General features: G+C 37.5%; 1 protein-coding gene and 1 non-coding gene across 5 annotated transcripts; both read right to left on the reverse strand.

The window, feature by feature from the left end:
- Window positions 1–6,718: 6,718 nt before the first annotated feature.
- Window positions 6,719–9,294, reverse strand: LOC130994752 (bystin-like). 4 transcript variants are annotated; one of them, XR_009091910.1, is made up of 6 exons: window positions 9,166–9,294; window positions 8,896–8,947; window positions 8,625–8,790; window positions 8,020–8,102; window positions 7,449–7,519; window positions 6,719–7,029 (listed from the first exon to the last, which is right to left on the reverse strand). XR_009091910.1 is itself a non-coding variant. In XM_057919814.1 (4 exons), the coding sequence occupies exons 1-3, from the start codon at window positions 9,260–9,262 to the stop codon at window positions 8,652–8,654; spliced, it is 288 nt and encodes a 95-aa protein (XP_057775797.1). In that variant the 5' UTR covers window positions 9,263–9,288; the 3' UTR covers window positions 8,393–8,529; window positions 8,625–8,651. The 4 variants fall into 4 exon arrangements, 2 of the variants coding, with proteins under 2 accessions (XP_057775797.1, XP_057775796.1); XR_009091909.1 differs by having other exon boundaries at window positions 8,610–8,790; XM_057919814.1 differs by lacking the exons at window positions 6,719–7,029; window positions 7,449–7,519; window positions 8,020–8,102 and adding an exon at window positions 8,393–8,529 and having other exon boundaries at window positions 9,166–9,288.
- Window positions 9,295–14,531: 5,237 nt separating this feature from the next.
- Window positions 14,532–14,638, reverse strand: LOC130996482 (small nucleolar RNA R71). Its single transcript, XR_009092651.1, has one exon. It is a non-coding gene; the product is annotated as a small nucleolar RNA R71 (small nucleolar RNA).
- Window positions 14,639–20,814: the final 6,176 nt, after the last annotated feature.

Genomic DNA, 20,814 nt, shown 5'->3' on the forward strand with positions numbered 1-20,814 from the left:
TAGTTGTCATTTTCCAAATCTGGAGAAGCTTCTTCTTGTTGATCTATATGAGTTGGAAGAGATCCCATGGGGTATTGGTGAGATAACAACACTCAAACTTATTCAAGTGGATGAATGTTCCAGAAACTCTGTCGCGATTTCAGCAATCAAAATAAAAGACGAGCAACTCGAGTGTCAGGGCAATGATGATGACCTTCAAATCCAAATTCGTGTCTCACAAGATGAACTGGAAAGGTTCATGGCAATGGTGGAAACAGAGGGCCTCACACTCAATAATGTTCAATTTAATCAATATGATTGATCTTCTTTCTTTTGATTGGTACACATCTTGTGAGGAAAAATCTTAATCCTATCATGATTTGTTTGTGTAAGTCTTTTTCTGAGTTTTCACATTGAGGCTCTAGTTTGGAGTTGGGCATACTACTGGTATGGTAACATCAAAGAAACAATTCTAAATGGTTTGATTCATCATTCTTTGGTTTCTAGGAGAGGGGCTGAGAAAGCCGTTGAAGAGCCCATTCAAATTTTATTTCTGTGATTTGTTGTAAAATCTGCCCATTAGATGGTTATATCACTAGTTGTTTTGTTGTTTTTGGGTACGTATCTATGTAGAATGCCGGGCAGAGAAGTCATCGGCGTTCTCGGTTTTGTGCTTGAGAACTTCTCCCCAATTTTCTATTCTATTGGTGAAATTGTTATTCTGCGTATAATATGAAAACATGCTTGAATGTTAAATTAGTATTGTTAAAGATTATGCATGTGATGTGATTTATATCTATATTAATTAGCTAAAGTAGGATGGTTGCTGCTCTCTGTTTTTTCTCGACTATGAGGATTGTTGTTCATTCTATACAAGAATAAATGAAATTGTAATAGCTACCTGTTTTGTGGAATTCTTGTGGATGATTGTGATGTTAAGATTTATAGAGTGGGGAAGAAAATGGTCTGAGGTGATTCAGATGAAGATATACATATACTGATATACTGTTGTGAAACAAAAAATGAAATCGTAATAGCTACCTGTTTTCTGGCTTAATTTTGTTCAACAATCTTGACTTTAATCTAATAGGGAGTCAATCATCTAACTAATTAAAACAAAATTGGGCTTTTTTTCTACAAACCATTGGCCCAAAATTAAAATGTAGTTGGGCTTCCTAAACAAAAAAAAAAAGTTGGTCCATCTTCATTAAATTAGATTGATTATCAAGTAATTGGGCTAATATAATTATAAATTTCAATCCAATATATAGAGATCAGTCCACTTGAATAAAATCATTCAAATTCTTATCTTAAATTCAGTTCAAAGTTTAATCCCCAATAACTCAATTTTAACTTACTTAATTTGGTTATTTAACAAAGAACTAGTCTTCTATACATCCGAATGCAGGCATTCATATAAGCAGCGTAGCGGTATATATATTTTCTACATATTATATTATTATTATCTTAAATAATCATTGCCAGTTTTGACATTTTCGAGGTCCAATAATCTAAAGATAATTATCTTTCAAGCTCCAGATGGTGATACCCAGAAGTCCAATGATTAATAGTCAAGCTCTAAATAAGATGATGTTCAAAAGTTAGAGGTGGTCTTTTTAAATAACACAATATTTACAACGTTTTATATTCAAAAAGTTAGACGATAATGTTAAGAAATTAATCTTGCGTTCTGAAACCAGATATAGTCATTCAAGCTTCAGATGATCAAATGATGCTCACAACAAGTCCCATGATTTTTTGAGTTCTAGATAAGAATCATAAGATGATGTTCAAAAGTCTGATGCTCAGAAGTTTGATGTGATCTTTCAAACTTCAAAATGATCAGAAGTTACACACACAAAAGTAAGACGTGGCCTTTCGAGATCCAGATGGCTCAAAAGCATATGTCACTAAGTCATTTTTAGTTTTTCAAGCTCTAAATGAGATGATGCTCATAAGTTCGATTCTCAAAATATAGTTCTGGTGTTTCAAGCTTTAGATTAGAAGATGCTCGAAAGTCTGACGCATATACATCAAGAATTCACATATCAACATGTAATATAAATTATTTTTAAATCGTATATGGGACAAATACGATACATACCTAGATGGTATTTTTCTATTTTTTAATCTTTTATTATTTATATTATTTATTATTAATATTAATTTTGTATTGTTTGACTTTTATTTAACGAATAACCAATTACTAAAAGGGATCCAGGTGGTTAAACCTAACATAACTTTTAATTACCTTTGTGCTCCGCCTCAATAATCGATTGTATGCGGGTGAAGCAACAATTGCGATTTATAAAACTTTTACTATTAAAATATAACATAAAGTGATTATCCATTGAAACTCGGAGAACATACAACTTATACATCATATCCAAAAGTATCATCCTTATATTATTTGTTTTGATCAGAACAGGTCATTTCCTGTCGAATTTTTGCGGGCTATAAACTAGTTATCTATTATATAGCATGCTCTTTCTTCTTAATTACAAATTAAAGCTCATTAAACATTTTCGGTGCCTAACTTCCTCATGGCTGATAATAATTAATTTGAATTGCCACAAAATGACTTTTTAATCTTGAATTTAGCAAATACAATTAAAGTCGTAAGTTTGGCGGGAACTTCGAATATCTCTAGCTAGTAGCTACCTCTCCTCCATCACTAGAATTCCAACAACTGTATTTTGCATTAATTAGCATTTCATTACGTGGTTTATGCATTCAACTATCCAATAATTGAGATCGATATTTCATTGTCTATAAATAAACTATTTAGGATCTCATCAATCATCATCAAGATTAATTTAAGAGTGCAATATATACAAATTAAGTAAGAATATATATATATCTGAGAGCTGCAAATTAACTGATCGATATGGCTTCAAAGTTGGTTGTAGTTCTAGTTGTTATTACCGCTCTTGTTTGCTCCGCCACTGCCCGAAACCTCGGAGAATCTGCCATTAATGATGAGAAGGAAGTGATAGTTATTGTGCCAGATGAGGGAGGTATTGGGGAAGGAACTGTTGGGGGAATCGGTTATGAAGGAATTGGGCAAGAAAGAACTGAAAGAATTCCATGATAAAGGAAAAGAAAAGTTCTCAACATATTATATATATATATATGTTACATGTACATTGCTATATTGTTTGTATGATGTAATAAAAAATTAGCAATGTCTTAATAAACGTCGAATCACTTCACTTGTTTCTTCATAATTTTTTCTTGTTTTTCTTCCTATTCTCTAATTGTTTGCTCATAGTCTGCATGCTGGAGACAATATATTTTATATATATCCATGCATGTCTGTAATTTAATTAATTATATTCCTGTATATTTTTTAGCAGTGCTGCAAATTAATGTTCAGAGTTATCATGTATAGAAATGATTTAATTTAATGGTGCTGCAATACCGATACGTACCGTGAATGCTTTGTAATTAAAGAAGAGATTTCAATAATTTGAAAAGAAAAAAAAATGAAGAAAGAAAATAGAAAAGGAAATATAGAAATTACAAATTTTGCACGTATAAATTGTAAGACATAGGATCCCAGAACGTGATTCAATGTATGTACCGCACTTTATGTCCCACTTTTTATCTCATTTTCAATTTTGTTTAATTTCGTATATATATTTTCTTCAATTTCAACTTTAATTATATGCTTTAGTTTAATTTTGTGATTATTAACTAGGGTTTATTCCATCAATTTAGAATATATAATTATTTTTTATCATTTAATTTCACTTTTATTAGCTAATAATAGATTGATAAATTCAAAGTCATGGTATATAGTACTTTTTCAAAAAATTAATTTTTTAAAATAAAAATTAAATATAATTCATAGTATTATAATAAATTTTATTTTTATAAATATATATTTTTAAATAATAAATATAAACATGTGACACAGTGGCACACATAAGATTGTGGGACACTGAATCTCATCCTATCTTTATATGTTTTCAATGTAGCTTGTTGAATTGATGGAATGCGAACAACTATTTATTATAGCAAGTGACTGTCATAGCTCATTAAGATTCTACTTGGACATAAAAATAAACTGTATGGAATGCTAAAAAAATTTGGCTCGGGGCTTTCGTCCTCGAACCCTTTGCAAACACTTTCAAACGTCATACTTCAACAAATTCAGCCCCCTAACAACAAATCCCAGATTCCACCCCTGAGTATAGCAGCAGTGGCGCCGTCTTCTCACTCTCGATTGACGAGCCACAACACCCAAAAGGCTGTCGCCAAGCCCTCTCTCTTCCCTCTCAATTGGTCAGTCACCTACAAGATCCGCCACCACATTTCGTGTCACGGTTTCGGCGTATGATTTTAGTTTGAAAACAAAATAAAAGAATTATTTTATTTTATTCAAATCCTATTATTAATAAATAAAGAATCAAGTATTTGGGTATACCCGCAAACCTACTGGGTATAACTGATACTCTAGAAGACCCATACTCAATCCCGACTCGTAACTTGAGTTTATCAAGTTTTTGAATACCTGATACCCGCTCATGTATAGGGTCAAGTCGATAAAATTTGATACCGACTACCATTTTGACACCCCTAATAAGATAGAATTGGAATTTTGGGATGAGAAATATAATACACCCTAGCTCCGTCCTTCAAGAGTGTGTATCCATTTTGATGAAACAAATTTTAATAAATATTAGGTGAGTGTGTTGTGAATGGAGAAAATGACTCATTTTATTGTAGTGTTATGTGGTCGAATAGTTTCCAAAAATAGAAAATGTATACTTTTATGGAACGTACCAGAATGACAAAAAAAATACACACTCTTGTGAGACGGGGGGGGGGGGAGTAATTCAATTGGATGATTAGAGTACGGGCCAAGTTATCATCACAAGCCGAATTATGCCAACTAAACACTTGATTAAGTTGGATTCGTTTATCAATCATACCTTATCACTCAAACAAATGCCTGCTTAGTAATCAGAATGCTATTCAATGTGATTTTTGTAATTTTAATTATACTTGCAATGTGTTTTAGACAGATATGTACTCCTTTTCTCTTTTGGTATTTTTTCCACCCCAAAGAGGTTTTTGACCGAATAAATCCCAGGCCAACTTCAAAATATTCTCTACTTTGATTGAGAATGAACTAGGGGACGTGCAAGATACCTCTGGAAAGCTAGAAGAGTCTAGTTTCCAACAAAAAAAAACTGAGTGAGTATTGAGTGTGCCTTCCGGTGTCAATTTTAGTAAGGTTCAATTCTTGAATTTGCAACTTATGCATTCAATAGTTAAATTTTGTTGTTTTTTGGTCTTATACATTGCTTCATTTTCTCTTAGTATTGTCTACAAAATATTTATCACTTTTTATGTGAAATAAGTTGCAAGATATCACTTTTGCTACCTGTTGCTAACATACACATGACAAGCGTAACAGTATATAATTGCAGATCTTCTCATGATCATTATGGGCGCATCAAATATTTTTTTAGTTTTCTATTTTAGTTTTATTTGTTCATAATTTTTTTTTTTTTGACATAATCTCACGAATTATCACTCTTAAAATTCTCATATATTTACATATATTAATGGACCCATGTACTTAAACCCACTAACTATCACAACTTTAACTAATTAAGTTGTTCGTGAGATCCCTTCTCCACTTACCAAATACACATATATGCAACTAACTATTTCTTAAAACTTGTGTCCACTTCATGGAGAAAGATGTTTTGTGGACAAAGAAAGTATATCATAAAATTGAATATGTTTCGTTGCCTATCTTATGTATAGCAATTATTTGTTCAACTTCTTTCCGACACGGGATTTAAATTAAGTGTATTTGACAATAAAATGAATAAGTGAGATGTTTCCTTACTTACATTAATTTATTGTATATAAAGAAATTGATCAACTTAGTTAGGACGGAAGGGAGTAATTAACAATCTCTTTTCCTCTTTGGAGAAACCTAGCTCACAGGTACATGCTGTGTGTTGCATTAATTACTGAATAACATTTCGGTGCCAAACTTCGAATTTTGCTGCACATATGATACGTACGTGGCTCATATTTAACGACCCCACCACTTAAATAACACATTTAAGGCCTAAGAAGTATCCAAAATGAGGGCCATCGAATCAACGTAGCTACCATATATAGCTTAATTACAGCTTCCTTAATTTCTCAAAGAAAATCAGACACTACTAGAAAAACGCTCATAGATAACGGATTTTATGAGCAAAAAAACCGTTGTGTATAGTGGTGTTATCTATTATAGGTGTCATACACAACGGTTTAAAAACCGTTATCTATGAAGGGAAAAGATAACAGTACAACCACACATACATAACGGTTATAAAACCGTTATCTATATTGATTATACATAACGGTTTTCGATTGTTATGTATTATGATTTATCCGTTATCTATTCCATAATATATATTTTTTCATATTATAGTTAACAGTTTTTTATACTTTTTATAACGGTTTAAACCGTTATCTTTGTAAGAAAAAGATAACGGTTTTCGACTGTTATGTATTAGAATTAATCCGTTATGTATTATATAATATTTCTTTTTTCTCATATTATAGATAACAGTTTTTTATACTTTTTATAACGGTTTAAACCGTTATCTTTGTAAGACATAGATAACGGTTTTGTATGTATTAGATGACAGTTTTTCGCATATTTTTTATTTATTCTTAATTTTTCCTTTTATGTATATCTAAAAATCAATAAAAAAAATTCAAATAATAAAATAACATTGACAAGATAATATTAGCATATATAACATAGCATCCAACAATTCGAGCTACACAAGTTGCCTGTTAATACATGTTTTACTACATGAAGCATCTGGCAGAGCAACTCGTTTCTTCTTGGAGATGGGTACTGGAGCTGAAGGCAATCTATGCCGGCTCGCTTCTTTTCCATTCAGAAGCTGCTGCTTTGTGATTTTAGCACGCTTTAGTGAGTTTGGCGCTTGTACAAGATTTTGTTCTTGCACAGGTGAATTCGCATCCTTCGTCTTCACAAGGTATATATGCCTTTTCCGTAGAAACCTGATTATTCCATTGTTATTTTGATCAGTGCAACACGAACATGGGGGATACCAAAATAAGACAGCGATGAACTAGGCATTTTTACTCGTCAATATTTGACAATGCGCGGAAACATATATCTGCGGAGAAGCCACATATACAAAGATAAACGTATGTATTTGGCTTCATACCTGATTGAATATCATGCATTTCATTGCTCAAGATCATAGCAATCCAACATAAAAAGCAGCAAAATCGCTACAAAACACTACTCCAACAAAGAAGGAAACATATATTGCAGACAAGATGTGGACCAAACCATTGATTTCCAAATTGTGTGCCATCAATATATAAAGCAAAGAAACCATACGACATACACCATGAGAAAATCTTGAAGGCAGTTAGATTAAAGGCATACAGTATCTAATCAAATTGCATACCGAATTTCAGCAGTGAGCATCAGCTTCCTCTCTTTCGCCGTCTCCAATTTGCTTCTCATAACATCAGCCTCCTGCAATATCATAAAGTTATGAAATTAATCTCCTAACAATCATTCAGCAACGGAAATTTCTATCTTAATCCATCACATCTACCCAAAATCAAGAAAAATATAAACGTAGAAACTCTTCAGACATCTCAACATGAAGAACAGAAGCATAAGCTCCTAATCGTATGTGAGAAATAACTCATATAATCTCACAAATTGTATTAGACCTAAAGAGCCTTCCTTCAAGATGAGATCTAATAACAAAAGATCAAGATGTAAAGAGAAATAGGAATACAAATTAAGGGATTAACAAACAATCAAAAAACCAATAGACAAACAAGAACAAAATGAGGCTGTATTATCAAGCCACTTCATAAGTTGGATACATGACATAGATGGATACATGAAGAAACCAGTTGTCTCAAACATATGGCAGCATGCAAGACATAGATGGATACATGAAGTATAAGGCACATTTAATCTAAAAAGCAAACAACAAAAAAGAGATTGGGCACGAAAATCACCTTAGCCCAGCTGCCGCACTCATTTGGCTAAGTTCCTTGCCCATTTCATCACTGAAATCTGAGTTCCCACTTGCTCTAATCCCCTAGCAAACAAACAATATAGACGCCAAGCAATTAATGAATAATTATATTACTTCAGTCTGTTCAGAGCTTCAAGCCCATCACTTGCAAGCAACACTAAAGTCTTAAATTGAAATTGCAAGCAAGCTCATCCATCAAAGTCAACAACTGACTCTTAAGTCTAACTAGTGTCATAGTAGCAAAATGTTGGAAGCATCGCAAAGTTAGTATCAACTATCAACTAGATGTATTTCCATATTATTCATGCTTAAAAACAGACAGGAAACAATCTACTTTGGAGTTCAATGAGTGCTAATGAGTGCCTTGTTGCATATCACGATCGAAACAGATGAAACCACTGAAAGACTCAACGCTCTAATCGTCCCCAGCTGATACTTCTTGCCTTCACTCATCTTCACACTCCACTATCTGATCCCAATTTCTCAGTATCTACTCATCAAACACAAATTTCCAGTCACGCGTCCGCGAAACTAATCACCAAAAGAGAAAACAAAGTAACATTCACATACCTCATTAGTTGTTACCTGAAAGCAAAGCAGTGTTCAATATTCTCAATTCAGAATAACCAAGAAAACAAAGCAAACTAGGGCTGTCTTGTATAAAACTTCTTCCCAGAATTGCAGAGAAGGTACGTGCTTGAAAGCTTTGGGCATCTTGCCAGAGGTGTACTTGTTAAGCAGTTTACCAACCCTGCATAATACATATGCCACCCAACATCAGTAAAATCATTAGCAAGGGAGGAACAAGCAGAAATCACACTGTAGTTGGTGATTGGTGACAAGGCTATAAGCATACCCCTTGTACAGCTCAATGATGGAGTTGTCCAATTTCGGCATTGGTTGTGCTCCTACACACAAACACACAACATTCAATAAACTTGCCAATAGCAGGACACAAATTGTCATCATTTCGTAAATTGAAAAGCACCTATGTTCGTATTAGCAATACAAAATATTTCATGAGTATAACAACCCCCAACATTTGATTTTAGTACCAACTTTAGACACCCCATCCAATATGAAAGGAAGAACAGGTTAATTATCATCAGCAAATTTGAACTCATACCAGATGAAACTTGGGCATCTTTTTCCTTGATCTTCTCCACAATGATGTCAGCCAATGTTCGTTCAGGGCGATCATCTTTTGATAGAAAGGCATCCATCAACTTTTCTTCCTCCTCATTAATATCATCCTTCATATCATAAGAGTACAATTAGCACCAAGCGATGGCTTCAACTACGCCTTCAACAAAACAAGCGTTCTGGAAAGATCTAACTACCAGCTCCACTAGATTTCTTGTTGCTTAATCACTCAATGGTTCTCTCTCTCTCTCTCCTCTTGTTACATTCCAAACCTTTTTCTCTCTTTCACCTCTCTATCTTAGATATAACTAAATTAATCTGACAGTCATAAACTGATTCCAAATCCACTGTTCTGCTTCAGCTTCTGTTAGCTTGGCTGCTGCAGCAAGTAGGTCAGCGGATGGCATTTCAGGCCCAATGACCCTGTAGGAACCAGCAGCAAGATCATCGAATAATACAGGTACAAGCAAGCTCGAATAACTAAACCAACATGGTAGGCTGCATTTAAATAATATTTGAGGTCCAACATCTTCTCAAATCAAATAATGTTTCAGGTAATGCTAAATAGGTAGCTATGCTGTGTAAACTATGCTGACAACGTGACTGTCCAAATAATCTTCATCTCACCTTTCTTTCTCAAGTTTTGATTTCAACCTCATCCAAACTAGATTTGATCTCCGAAGAAACATTGTAATCAGACTGGTCTCAGTAACAGTATGAAGAAATGAAAGTGATTATGTATGAGAATGTGTTTCATTCTTACAATTGAGGATAATAGAATAACAAAGAGATAATTCAAAAACTTGAGCAAAATAGCTTGACAAAATTAAAAAATTTGAGCAAAATAGCTTCAGATAATTTAAAAAATTCGAGCAAAATCCCTAATCTAAATCATATTGTTACCAACAAAGTTCAAAAATTAGGGATTTGGAATGAGATTTGCGTAAGGGATGAATAATTAGGGATTCTACCTTGGTGGTGGCTATTGTAGAAGGCGGCGGCGACAGCGACAGCGGCGGCTCCTAGGGTCTGCGATTGAGAGCTCGACCGACGACAGCTGCTAGGCCTAACGGACGGAGAGAGAGAGACGGGTGCGGTAGGTGGCAGATGGAGAAGCAAAAAGCCCGATCTGCTGCTGCCGCTGCGAGAAGAGCGGCGTCGGCGGAGGAGAGGGGTGGTCTGCTCGTGCTCGGTGGAGGGGAGAAGGGTGCTCCGCCTCTCGATCTGCTGCTGCGAGAAGAGCGGCGTCAGAGGCGACGCGATGCAGGGTGGGTGGGGGCAGGGGCGGTCACTGACTCACTGGCACCGGCGTCCGGCTGCTCGTGCAGCGTCGTCCGGCGCGGCGTCACCGGGGGGAGGCGGCGGGTGTGTTAGGAGTATTGGAGCAGAAGCTTGAAAATCAGATTTTGAGTTAGGTTTCAAATTTTACCTAATAAAAATATATATTTATGAAAAAAAATAATGTTAATACATAACAGTTATATAATGCATTTCTTAACGGTAAAAAAACTGTTGTAAAAAAGTATTAATAGATAACGGTTGACGTAACGGTTTATCAAACCGTTATGTATGTAACTAATAGATAACGCTAAAAGATAACGGATTACATCATACTGTTATATATTGTTATGGATAACACTACATAGATAACGGATTTCTTCAAAACCGTTGTCTTTTCTAGAAAATGCGCTCATACATAACGGTTTTTTAAAAAAACCGTTATGTATGAAGTGTTATGTATGTGAAATTTTGTAGTAGTGAGAACAACAGTTTAATTTCTTTTGGTTCATTAATTACCATTTAGGTACGTGGATGCATATACAATAATTCATGATCGATAAAAAATGTCTATAAATACAATCTCCCATGAACTCTAATGCATCATCATCATCAACAACATCTAAGAGTCAATCTCTATATAATTCTCAGCAAATTAAGGCGATGAGTATGGCTTCAAAGTTTGTTCTGGTTTTTGTTCTGAGCGTTCTTGTTTGCACGGCGGCTGCCGGCCGGAACCTTGGTGGCTCTGAGAGCGGTTCTGCAGCCAATGACGAAAAGTTCTTTTTTCCAGGGATTGGCGATGGAATAGGTGGTATAGGCGAGGGTGTTGTCGGAGGCGGCGATGGTGTAATAGTAACTGAAATTCCATGAAAATTTTAAAGAAGTTATCAAAATATTACCAGCTGGGGCAGTTGCTAGATTGTATGTAATAAAAGTAGCATGGTCTTAATAATGACAATGTACTTAAAGAATAAAAACTCTATATATGTGATATTATATATACTGTATACAGTATTCCGTTTCAAAACAATGTTGGAAATTAGGGTTTATGACCAGTGGCGGATCCAGGATTTTTAAAATGGGGGTGCAAAAAATAATGGGGTAATAGCCGCTAAATCCATGAGAATTTTTTATTTTCAGGTATATATCATGACCCCTCAATTTGACTTCAAAATACATCAATTTATAATTGGTTCTGATTTTTCCCTCGATTTAGGAATCCGGCGAAATCGAAACTAACGTGGACGCCGGAATGCCAACGTGGCAGCTGGAATAACCACGTCACACACACACACACACACTCCCCACTCTCTCTCTCACACACCCCACTTTCTCTCTCTCTTACACGTCACCACTCTCTCACAGCTTCACAACTCTCTCTCAACTCTCGGCTCCGCCGCCCTCCCCCTTGACCGCCACCACAGCTCCGGCCGGTAGCTTCGCCGGCCCAGAGCCTCCTCCTCTGCTCTCTCTCGCTCATCTCCTCCACCTCAAACAGATCGAGCTTGAGCTTCCGCCTCTGCTTCTCTCTCTCGCTTATCTCCTCTGCACCTCCGTCTCCGCCTCTCTCCCCCCTCCGCCGCCCTTCACAACCTCCAAATTCATTCCACAACACCAAATTCACAATTATCTCAAACGGCGACGTCGAACCAGGATGGGAGGGGGGTCGAGCCCTGTTGTGAACAAGAATTCAGAGAGAGATAAGCTCTGGTGCAGGGCGTCGAATTCTCCGGAAGAGCGTGATTTATGCTTAATTTACTCTATTTTTGAGGGTTTATACGTGCGTGTTTAAAGATAATCTTCTGGAATTTGGTGCGTTTATGGTGTATTTTATGCTTTGTAGGAGATTTAGGCTCTCGAGATGGAAGAATGCAGTTTTGGATGAATTTGGATGAATCTGGCGTTTTTCAGAGGAACCGACATCTCCAGAGCAGAGAAATCACCATTCCACTGGAGTCAGAGGAATCAAGCCTCCAGTGCAGAGGAATCTAAGCAAGTGCGGAATCGCCAGAGAAATCACTTCGCCAGAGAAATCAACATGTCAGAGAAGTCGCTAGCCAGAGAAGTCAAGTCCTCAATTTCAGAGGAGTCACCATTCCTCTGAAGAAAGCCAGAGCGGAAAATGTCAGAGGAGTTGCTTCCCCGCTGACCAGAGGAGTCGAGTGCCAGAGCGGAGGAATGCCAGAGAGATCATCATTCCGCTGGCAAACCATTTCTCTGGCGAGGTCAAAGAAATCGTCTAATCCTCTGGCGTGACCCGTTACTCTGGTGACATCCATTCCTCTGGCGAGAACTGCGAATTTAGCACGAGTGGGAGTATTTTCCAGAAGCGCACATCCAGCTGGAGAGTTGCCTTATTTCACACGATTCTATTACCTTTAGAATTCCACTTTGCATGGCAACTTCCATGGTGATCCGAAGGAAATCTAAAATCTATAAATAGGTTCTCTTTTGACCTATTCGAGTAGAGCACCAACCCTTCGAACCCAAGCATTCATACTTTAGTTTTTAGCTTTAGATTTTTATTGTTTTCTAGTTTTCAAGGCTTGGATCAAGATTGAAGATTCAAGTCGCTACTTCAGTTTTCATTCAGTTTTTATATAATTCAGTTTTTATTATTGCTTTCTTCTTAATTATGTTTATGTTTTATTTAAGCATGTCTGGCTAGTTTCCTTTAGCTGATTCTAGGGTTTGTAAATAGTTGATTGAATTTATGTGATTTATTTGTTAATACCTTTGTGCCTTCCAGTTTATGATTCATAATTCCTGGTGCTTAATTTCTTGTGAATTATTTGGCCAATAGTTTGCATGTTTAGCTATTCGGTTTGAGACCTAGCGGAGATAACTGTTTAGCGGATTCAGGAATGTATGATATGATTTTAACCTTGAGACCTAGCGGAGATAGGTGGATCATAGGGAGCTATTCTTAGGAGCTATTGGGAGTTAGTAGATTTTTTTGAGACCTAACGGGGATAGATAATTTACTAATCCACGATCGTTGCTGCTCTAGCGAGAGTAATTGATTAATTAAGTGATCTCTCATCATAACTGGATTAAATTGGTACATAGGATTAATAGATTTATTGCATAGATTTAGTTAATGAATTTACTACCCTATGATCAGTTGTCTTTAATATTTGATTCTTCTACAGTGCTTTTATTTACTACTATTTAAGTTTAGTGTTAATTAAACCTTCCTACTTTAGTTTGCCTGAATATTACTAGAGTTTAATTAGGATTACTTAGAGTGATTCGTTATAATAGTCCCTGTGGATACGATACTCGGTTACTAATTATTTGCTACAATTGCATCGTGTTAGTTGCGATATTTGTTGCTAAGAAATTAATGATCAACTTTTTGGCGCCGTTGCCGGGGACTATTTAGAATTTACTTTAATATTTCTGATTAGACTTAAGCATTATTTCAGGCGTTGTAAGTTTTTATTTTATTTTTAGTTTTTAAATTTCTGTTTTTGTTTGTTGTCTCAGGCGTGTATGAACACGAGATCCAAAGGAAAGGAACATCTAGTACCTTTGAACTTGGAAATCGAAAAGCAATACAAAAGAGACAACCGCGAAAAGAAGAAGCAAGCAATGGCAGAGCAACAGAATAACATGGACCTTGAAACTCTTGTGCGAGCCGTGACACACCTTCAGAGGCAGCTAGACGAAGAGAGAGAGCGCAACCGGGCTCCTCCACCAGAGCCACCACTGAATCACATGTATCAGCCTCGAGTTTATCAATTCCAAGGAGGCAGCTGGGGACCAACTGTGCAGGCTAACACGTTCGAGCTGAAGCCGGGATTGATAAACATGGTGCAAGCTGAACAGTTTAGTGGAGCGGCTTCTGAAAATCCGCATGTTCACATCACTCAGTTTCTAGATATCTGCGACACTATTAAGCATAATGGCGTGCCACCAGATGCCATCAGAATGAAGATGTTTGGATTCTCTCTCAGAGACAGAGCAAATGAGTGGTTCAAGAGTTTGGACAGAGGTGCTATTACTGGATGGGAGGATTTGTGTAGAGCTTTCCTGGCAAAATACTTCCCTGCTTCTAAAGCTCAGAAAATCATTGCAGAGATTTCTCACTTTTCCCAGCTAGGAGATGAGACCATTCATGATGCCTGGGAAAGATTTCGTGAGCTGCTCAGGAAATGCCCACAACATGGTTTCACAGAGGATCAGCAAATCATTCACTTTTATAATGGTTTGACTGGTCTGACAAAAAGTATGGTGGATGCTACTGCAGGTGGATGTCTTCTCCATAGAAATACAAAGGAAGCTTATCGTGTGATAGAAGAGATGGCCTCCAACAGTTATCAATGGCCGAATGACATAAATCCCACGAGAAGAATTGCAGCTGTGAATGAGGAGAGAGATGATTTTAAGGAGAAATATGAAGCTCTTCAGAAGCAGTATGAGTTGGAGAGAAAGGCACTGCTAGCTAAAATTCCTCAGCAGCCGGGTTTACCTGATGTGTCGCAGTTTGAAGATGCTAATTATGTCCAGCGGCAGTACCAATTCAATAGACCAAACTATCAGGGACATCCGGGTGGAAATCCCCCATATCATCCAAATAATAGGAATCATCCAAATTTTTCCTATTCAAATCCCAACAATGTTTTGCAACCTCCACCAGGATTTTCTATTTCTAGTGGGGGAGTAATCAATGAGCCAAAGAAAGATTCAATGGAGGAAATGATGAAGCAAGTATTGGTAAAGGTCATCGAGATGGAGGCAAACTCGGCAAACTTGGGAACCAAAAAGTTCATCATGGAGCAAAATGTGTCAGCACTGTCCAAGCAAGTGCAGATATTGGAGACTCAAGTTGGTCAGATGGCCAACCAAGCAGCTGCGCAGCACAAGCCATGCCAATTTCCTAGCAACGCTCAGTTCAATCCGAAGAGCCAACATCAACAGCCTCAGCAAAATCAGCAATGTCATTCCATCCGGGTGGTTGATAATTCAGTTGAGGATGAAGAGCAGCGGAATCATGCAGAGCAGAGGAATCACCATTCCTCTGTAGAGCAGAGGAATCGTACAGAGCAGCGGGATGGCAGGGACGGCAAGGATGGCAAGGAAAAAAATGTAGAGATTATGGAGGATGATGACCTGGAGACGATTGTGTGCGATTCGCCACCTACTTCTAAGGTATCGTCGAATACCTCTGCTGTTAAGAAGCCTATTCCTACTCCTACATTTCCCAGGCCAGAGTACAAGCCTGTAGCACCTTTCCCTCTTCCATCCCCGAGGCCAAGATTAGATGAGCAAAGCTCCAAATTTTTGGAGACATTTAAGAAGTTGGCTGTGAATATTCCTTCCGTGGAGATCTTGAGAAATAAGCCAAATGAGGTGCAAATTGTGAAGGCTGTGATGGAAAAGAAGAGTGCATTCAATGAATTTGAGGAGGTGCTCGCAGTGAAGGAGTATCAGTTGGCTCCAAAGAGAGAAGATCCGGGTAGCTTCAATATTCCTGTGAAGATTGGAAAGTCATTGTTTGAGAAAGTAATGTGTGACACCGGAGCAAGCATAAATGTCATGCCTCTCAAAGTGTATAGGAAGTTGCAGCTGGGGGATTTGAAGCCAACTAACAAGACAATTCAGCTTATTGATAAGTCTTGTTCTACACCTCTAGGAGTTGCGGAAGATGTGCTTGTGAAGGTGAGTGATTTTTTCTTCCCAGTCGACTTTGTAGTGTTGGATATTCCTGAGGATCCAAAGATGCCTTTGCTGTTAGGGAGACCTTTCCTTGCCACATGTGGAGCAAAGCTAGATATGCAAAGGGGGGCGATGACATTGGGAGCCTATGGGGAAACTGTGATTTTCAAGAAACCTCCACCAAAGGAAGTTCCCCAGAATGAAGTGGTTAATTTGGCTGACAGTTTTCTAGCAAAGTCGGAGGATGAAGAAGTTGAGAAAAATGAGCTGCCCAAGGATGAAGCCAAGAAAAAGACTCCAAAACCAAAAGAAGTTCTGACTTTTGAGATGTGTCTGTTTTTGGAGCATGATGGGGGGTCTTTGAAAACCCATACCCCCAAGAAGAAGAAAGTGAAATTCCGGATTTTTCGGAACAAGAATGAGAAGGGGGCAATGCTGGTGGAGGATGTTCGAGCCAAGAGAAGTGTTTTGGTGGAGAGGGCACCCAAGAGTAGAAAAGCTTTCCAATGGTTAGAGTGTTGCTTCCGACCTCCATGAGTTTTTGAGGTATCGTCGAGCTCTAGACGTTAAATTAAGCATTTGTTGGGAGGTAACCCAATTGTTTTTCTTTGTTTTGTTTTCCTTTCTTTCTGTTTCATTTTGTTTCGTTTTGTTTCTCTTTGTTTCTTTGTTTAGTTTGGGGCAGGTGTTTCTCTACCAGATTTCTGGTGGTCTTCATGTTCCAGCGCAGCCGCTCTCTTCGCTGCACTTTTCCACGCTGCACATGTCCAGCGCAGCCATTTTCTTCGCTGCATCTGTCCAGCGCAGCCACTCTTTACTCTGCCCAAGGCCGCAAACCCACCTTTTCACCGCCTCTCACGAAGATTCAGTTTTTCATTGCCGATAATCAGGGACGTTTTCTACACTCTTCGTATTTCTTTTATGCCCTGAGGACATGGCATGCTTTAAATGTGGGGGAGTGGTGTTTTGTTGCTTATATTTTTCAAAAATTGGGCGAAATTGATTTTTCTATGCTTAGTTTTTTGTCTCGAATCTGGCTAATTTTTATGAATTTATGGAAGAGAAGATGGTTTTCGATGTGCATTTTGGGTTTGTGAATGAATGGAGGATATTCTTGTTTTACTTTTGATATATGTTTCTTGTTTGTGCAAAGAATTATGAATTTTGTTGCAACACTTTTGTAAGTTAGTAAAACGTGATTTGTCCGGTAGATGCTAGAAGGAGTGTTGTCATTGTGATTGCCTACGATCGTATCTTATCTGTGAAAATGTTGGACGAATTGCCAACTTCAAAATTGCCAGCTCTGAAACATCTGGCCTGTTCTAAAAACGTGATAGCTCTGAGTCTCTGCTCCTCTAGTTTAACTATGAGCATGAGAAACCACGTGAAAAGACTTTGGATTACATCCAAATGGTTTTATTTAATGAATTATGGCTTAACTGTCGAAAATTCTAAGCACACAAAGTGTGAAAAATTGATGATATTGATTATAAAGGCGATCACATTAGGGAATTCACTTCTAGCGGAGAATTGGGTCTGATCGAATTACTTGCATTACTCTTTTGTTGCTTCTTAAACTTTGAGTTACTTGCATGATCGAGACATGTGTGTTGATTGTAAAGTGTTGAATTGACTTTGTGAATGTTTGGATGACAATTTACATTGTTGAAATCAATTTCTTCCTAGGATTCATATAGATTTTGCTTGAGGACAAGCAAAAGGCTAAGTGTGGGGGAGTTGATTTATGCTTAATTTACTCTATTTTTGAGGGTTTATACGTGCGTGTTTAAAGATAATCTTCTGGAATTTGGTGCGTTTATGGTGTATTTTATGCTTTGTAGGAGATTTAGGCTCTCGAGATGGAAGAATGCAGTTTTGGATGAATTTGGATGAATCTGGCGTTTTTCAGAGGAACTGACATCTCCAGAGCAGAGAAATCACCATTCCACTAGAGTCAGAGGAATCAAGCCTCCAGTGTAGAGGAATCGAAGCAAGTGCGGAATCGCCAGAGAAATCACTTCGCCAGAGAAATCAACATGTCAGAGAAGTCGCTACCCAGAGAAGTCAAGTCCTCAATTTCAGAGGAGTCACCATTCCTCTGAAGAAAGCCAGAGCGGAAAATGTCAGAGGAGTTGCTTCCCCGCTGACTAGAGGAGTCGAGTGCCAGAGCGGAGGAATGCCAGAGAGATCATCATTCCGCTGGCAAACCATTTCTCTGGCGAGGTCAGAGAAATCGTCTAATCCTCTGGCGTGACCCGTTACTCTGGTGACATCCATTCCTCTGGCGAGAACTGCGAATTTAGCACGAGTGGGAGTATTTTCCAGAAGCGCACATCCAGCTGGAGAGTTGCCTTATTTCACACGATTCTATTACCTTTAGAATTCCACTTTGCATGACAACTTCCATGGTGATCCGAAGGAAATCTGAAATCTATAAATAGGTTCTCTTTTGACCTATTCGAGTAGAGCACCAACCCCCCGAACCCAAGCATTCATACTTTAGTTTTTAGCTTTAGATTTTTATTGTTTTCTAGTTTTCAAGGCTTGGATCAAGATTGAAGATTCAAGTCGCTACTTCAGTTTTCATTCAGTTTTTATATAATTCAGTTTTTATTATTGCTTTCTTCTTAATTATGTTTATGTTTTATTTAAGCATGTCTGGCTAGTTTCCTTTAGCTGATTCTAGGGTTTGTAAATAGTTGATTGAATTTATGTGATTTATTTGTTAATACCTTTGTGCCTTCCAGTTTATGATTCATAATTCCTGGTGCTTAATTTCTTGTGAATTATTTGGCCAATAGTTTGCATGTTTAGCTATTCGGTTTGAGACCTAGCGGAGATAACTGTTTAGCGGATTCAGGAATGTATGATATGATTTTAACCTTGAGACCTAGCGGAGATAGGTGGATCATAGGGAGCTATTCTTAGGAGCTATTGGGAGTTAGTAGATTTTCTTGAGACCTAACGGAGATAGATAATTTACTAATCCACGATCGTTGCTGCTCTAGCGAGAGTAATTGATTAATTAAGTGATCTCTCATCATAACTGGATTAAATTGGTACATAGGATTAATAGATTTATTGCATAGATTTAGTTAATGAATTTACTACCCTAGGATCAGTTGTCTTTTATATTTGATTCTTCTACGTGCTTTTATTTACTACTATTTGAGTTTAGTGTTAATTAAACCTTCCTACTTTCGTTTGCCTGAATATTACTAGAGTTTAATTAGGATTACTTAGAGTGATTCGTTATAATAGTCCCTGTGGATACGATACTCGGTTACTAATTATTTGCTACAATTGCATCGTGTTAGTTGCGATATTTGTTGCTAAGAAATTAGTGATCAGAGCGGCATTTCCCGTCGAACTGATGGGGGGAAATTAGGGCTCACCCTTTTGCCTCGATTGTGGGAGAGTGAGGTGCAGAGACGAGGAGGTGAGATGGGCTGAAGCAGCGGCCGTTTGCCATTCTTCAGGTTGCAGCGGCGGGATTTCGTAGGGAGAGGGGTGGCCGGCGTCCGATGAGGAGCGTCGTTCTCGGCTGGGCCTGACCTCACCGGAGGAGGAACGACGGCGGCGAGATTGGAGAAGAGAGAAAGGACTGGCTTGCGATCTCTGATTTGGAAAAATCAGGGCTCGATTCTTCGTCTTTGTGTACGGAAAAAAGAGAGGAGGGGGCAGCGCTGTGCTTGGCGGCATGGACCAGTCGCCGGAGGAAGGGCGTTGGTCTAGTCGGCGACGGAGACGGTCGAAAAACGGTGGTGGCGCCGGGGTGGAGAAGGAGGAGGGTTTGCGCAGGGGGTGGGGGAAGGGGAGGGGGTGACGTGGCTAGATTAGGGGATATAATTAATAATTTTACTCTTAATTAAATATAAACTAATTTTAATTAATAATGAAACGACGTCGTTTTGTCTAAGTACTTGCCACGTCAGTTTCAATTTCGCCGGAGTCCTTCGCCGTGGGAAAAATCAGTCAAATTAAAAATTGGTGTATTTAGCCGCCAAAATTAGGGGTCATGATATATACCAGAAAATAAAACTTTCTCATGTATTTAGCGGCTATTAACCCAAAAATAATCTTATAAACATTGGTGGAGCTAGGATTTTTTTGAGGGGGCCCGGAATTTTTTTTTTAGGCCTTCTATACATTTTAGATATTTTTTTTACTAAAATACAAATATAATAGTAATAACTCTGCATTCCAAATGCAAAATGTGTACTTGCAACTTTTTTGTTTAATTAAGAATTGAGGTAATTGATTGATTAAATGATGAGCTTGATCAAAAGAATGAAAAAGAATGAGATGATGAGCTCTCTTTTTAGTTGGGCCAATGGGATTTAGGATTTTAAAAACTGAATTTCTCTTTTATTTTGATTTAAAACTTTTAATTGGGGGTGCAAAAACTAAATCTAAAATAATTTATATATGAATATTAATATTACTATTTTTTTTTTTTGGGGATGCAGCTGCACCCCCATGTTCCTAGCTGCATCCGCCACTGTTTATGACGACCAAAAATTAATACTCCTAGTTTATTATATATATATATATATATATATATATATATATATATATATATATATAGGGTTAGGCTAAAATAAGTACTAGAGTTAAAATATATATTAAGAACCATTTACAACCAATGGATCAAATTAATCACACGGCTATAGTTGATCCAAATAATTAT

The sequence above is a fragment of the Salvia miltiorrhiza genome, chromosome 7 (assembly GCF_028751815.1).
Source record: "Salvia miltiorrhiza cultivar Shanhuang (shh) chromosome 7, IMPLAD_Smil_shh, whole genome shotgun sequence".
Classification (NCBI taxonomy): domain Eukaryota; kingdom Viridiplantae; phylum Streptophyta; class Magnoliopsida; order Lamiales; family Lamiaceae; genus Salvia; species Salvia miltiorrhiza.

Coding starts and splice junctions, on each gene's coding strand:
- LOC130994752 (XM_057919814.1), bottom strand. CDS start 9,262: ATGGATGCCTTTCTATCAAAAGATGATCGCCCTGAACGAACATTGGCT. Junction 8,948..9,165: donor AGATGCCCAAGTTTCATCTG/GTATGAGTTCAA, acceptor GTTTGTGTGTAG/GAGCACAACCAATGCCGAAA. Junction 8,791..8,895: donor ATCATTGAGCTGTACAAGGG/GTATGCTTATAG, acceptor TGTATTATGCAG/GGTTGGTAAACTGCTTAACA.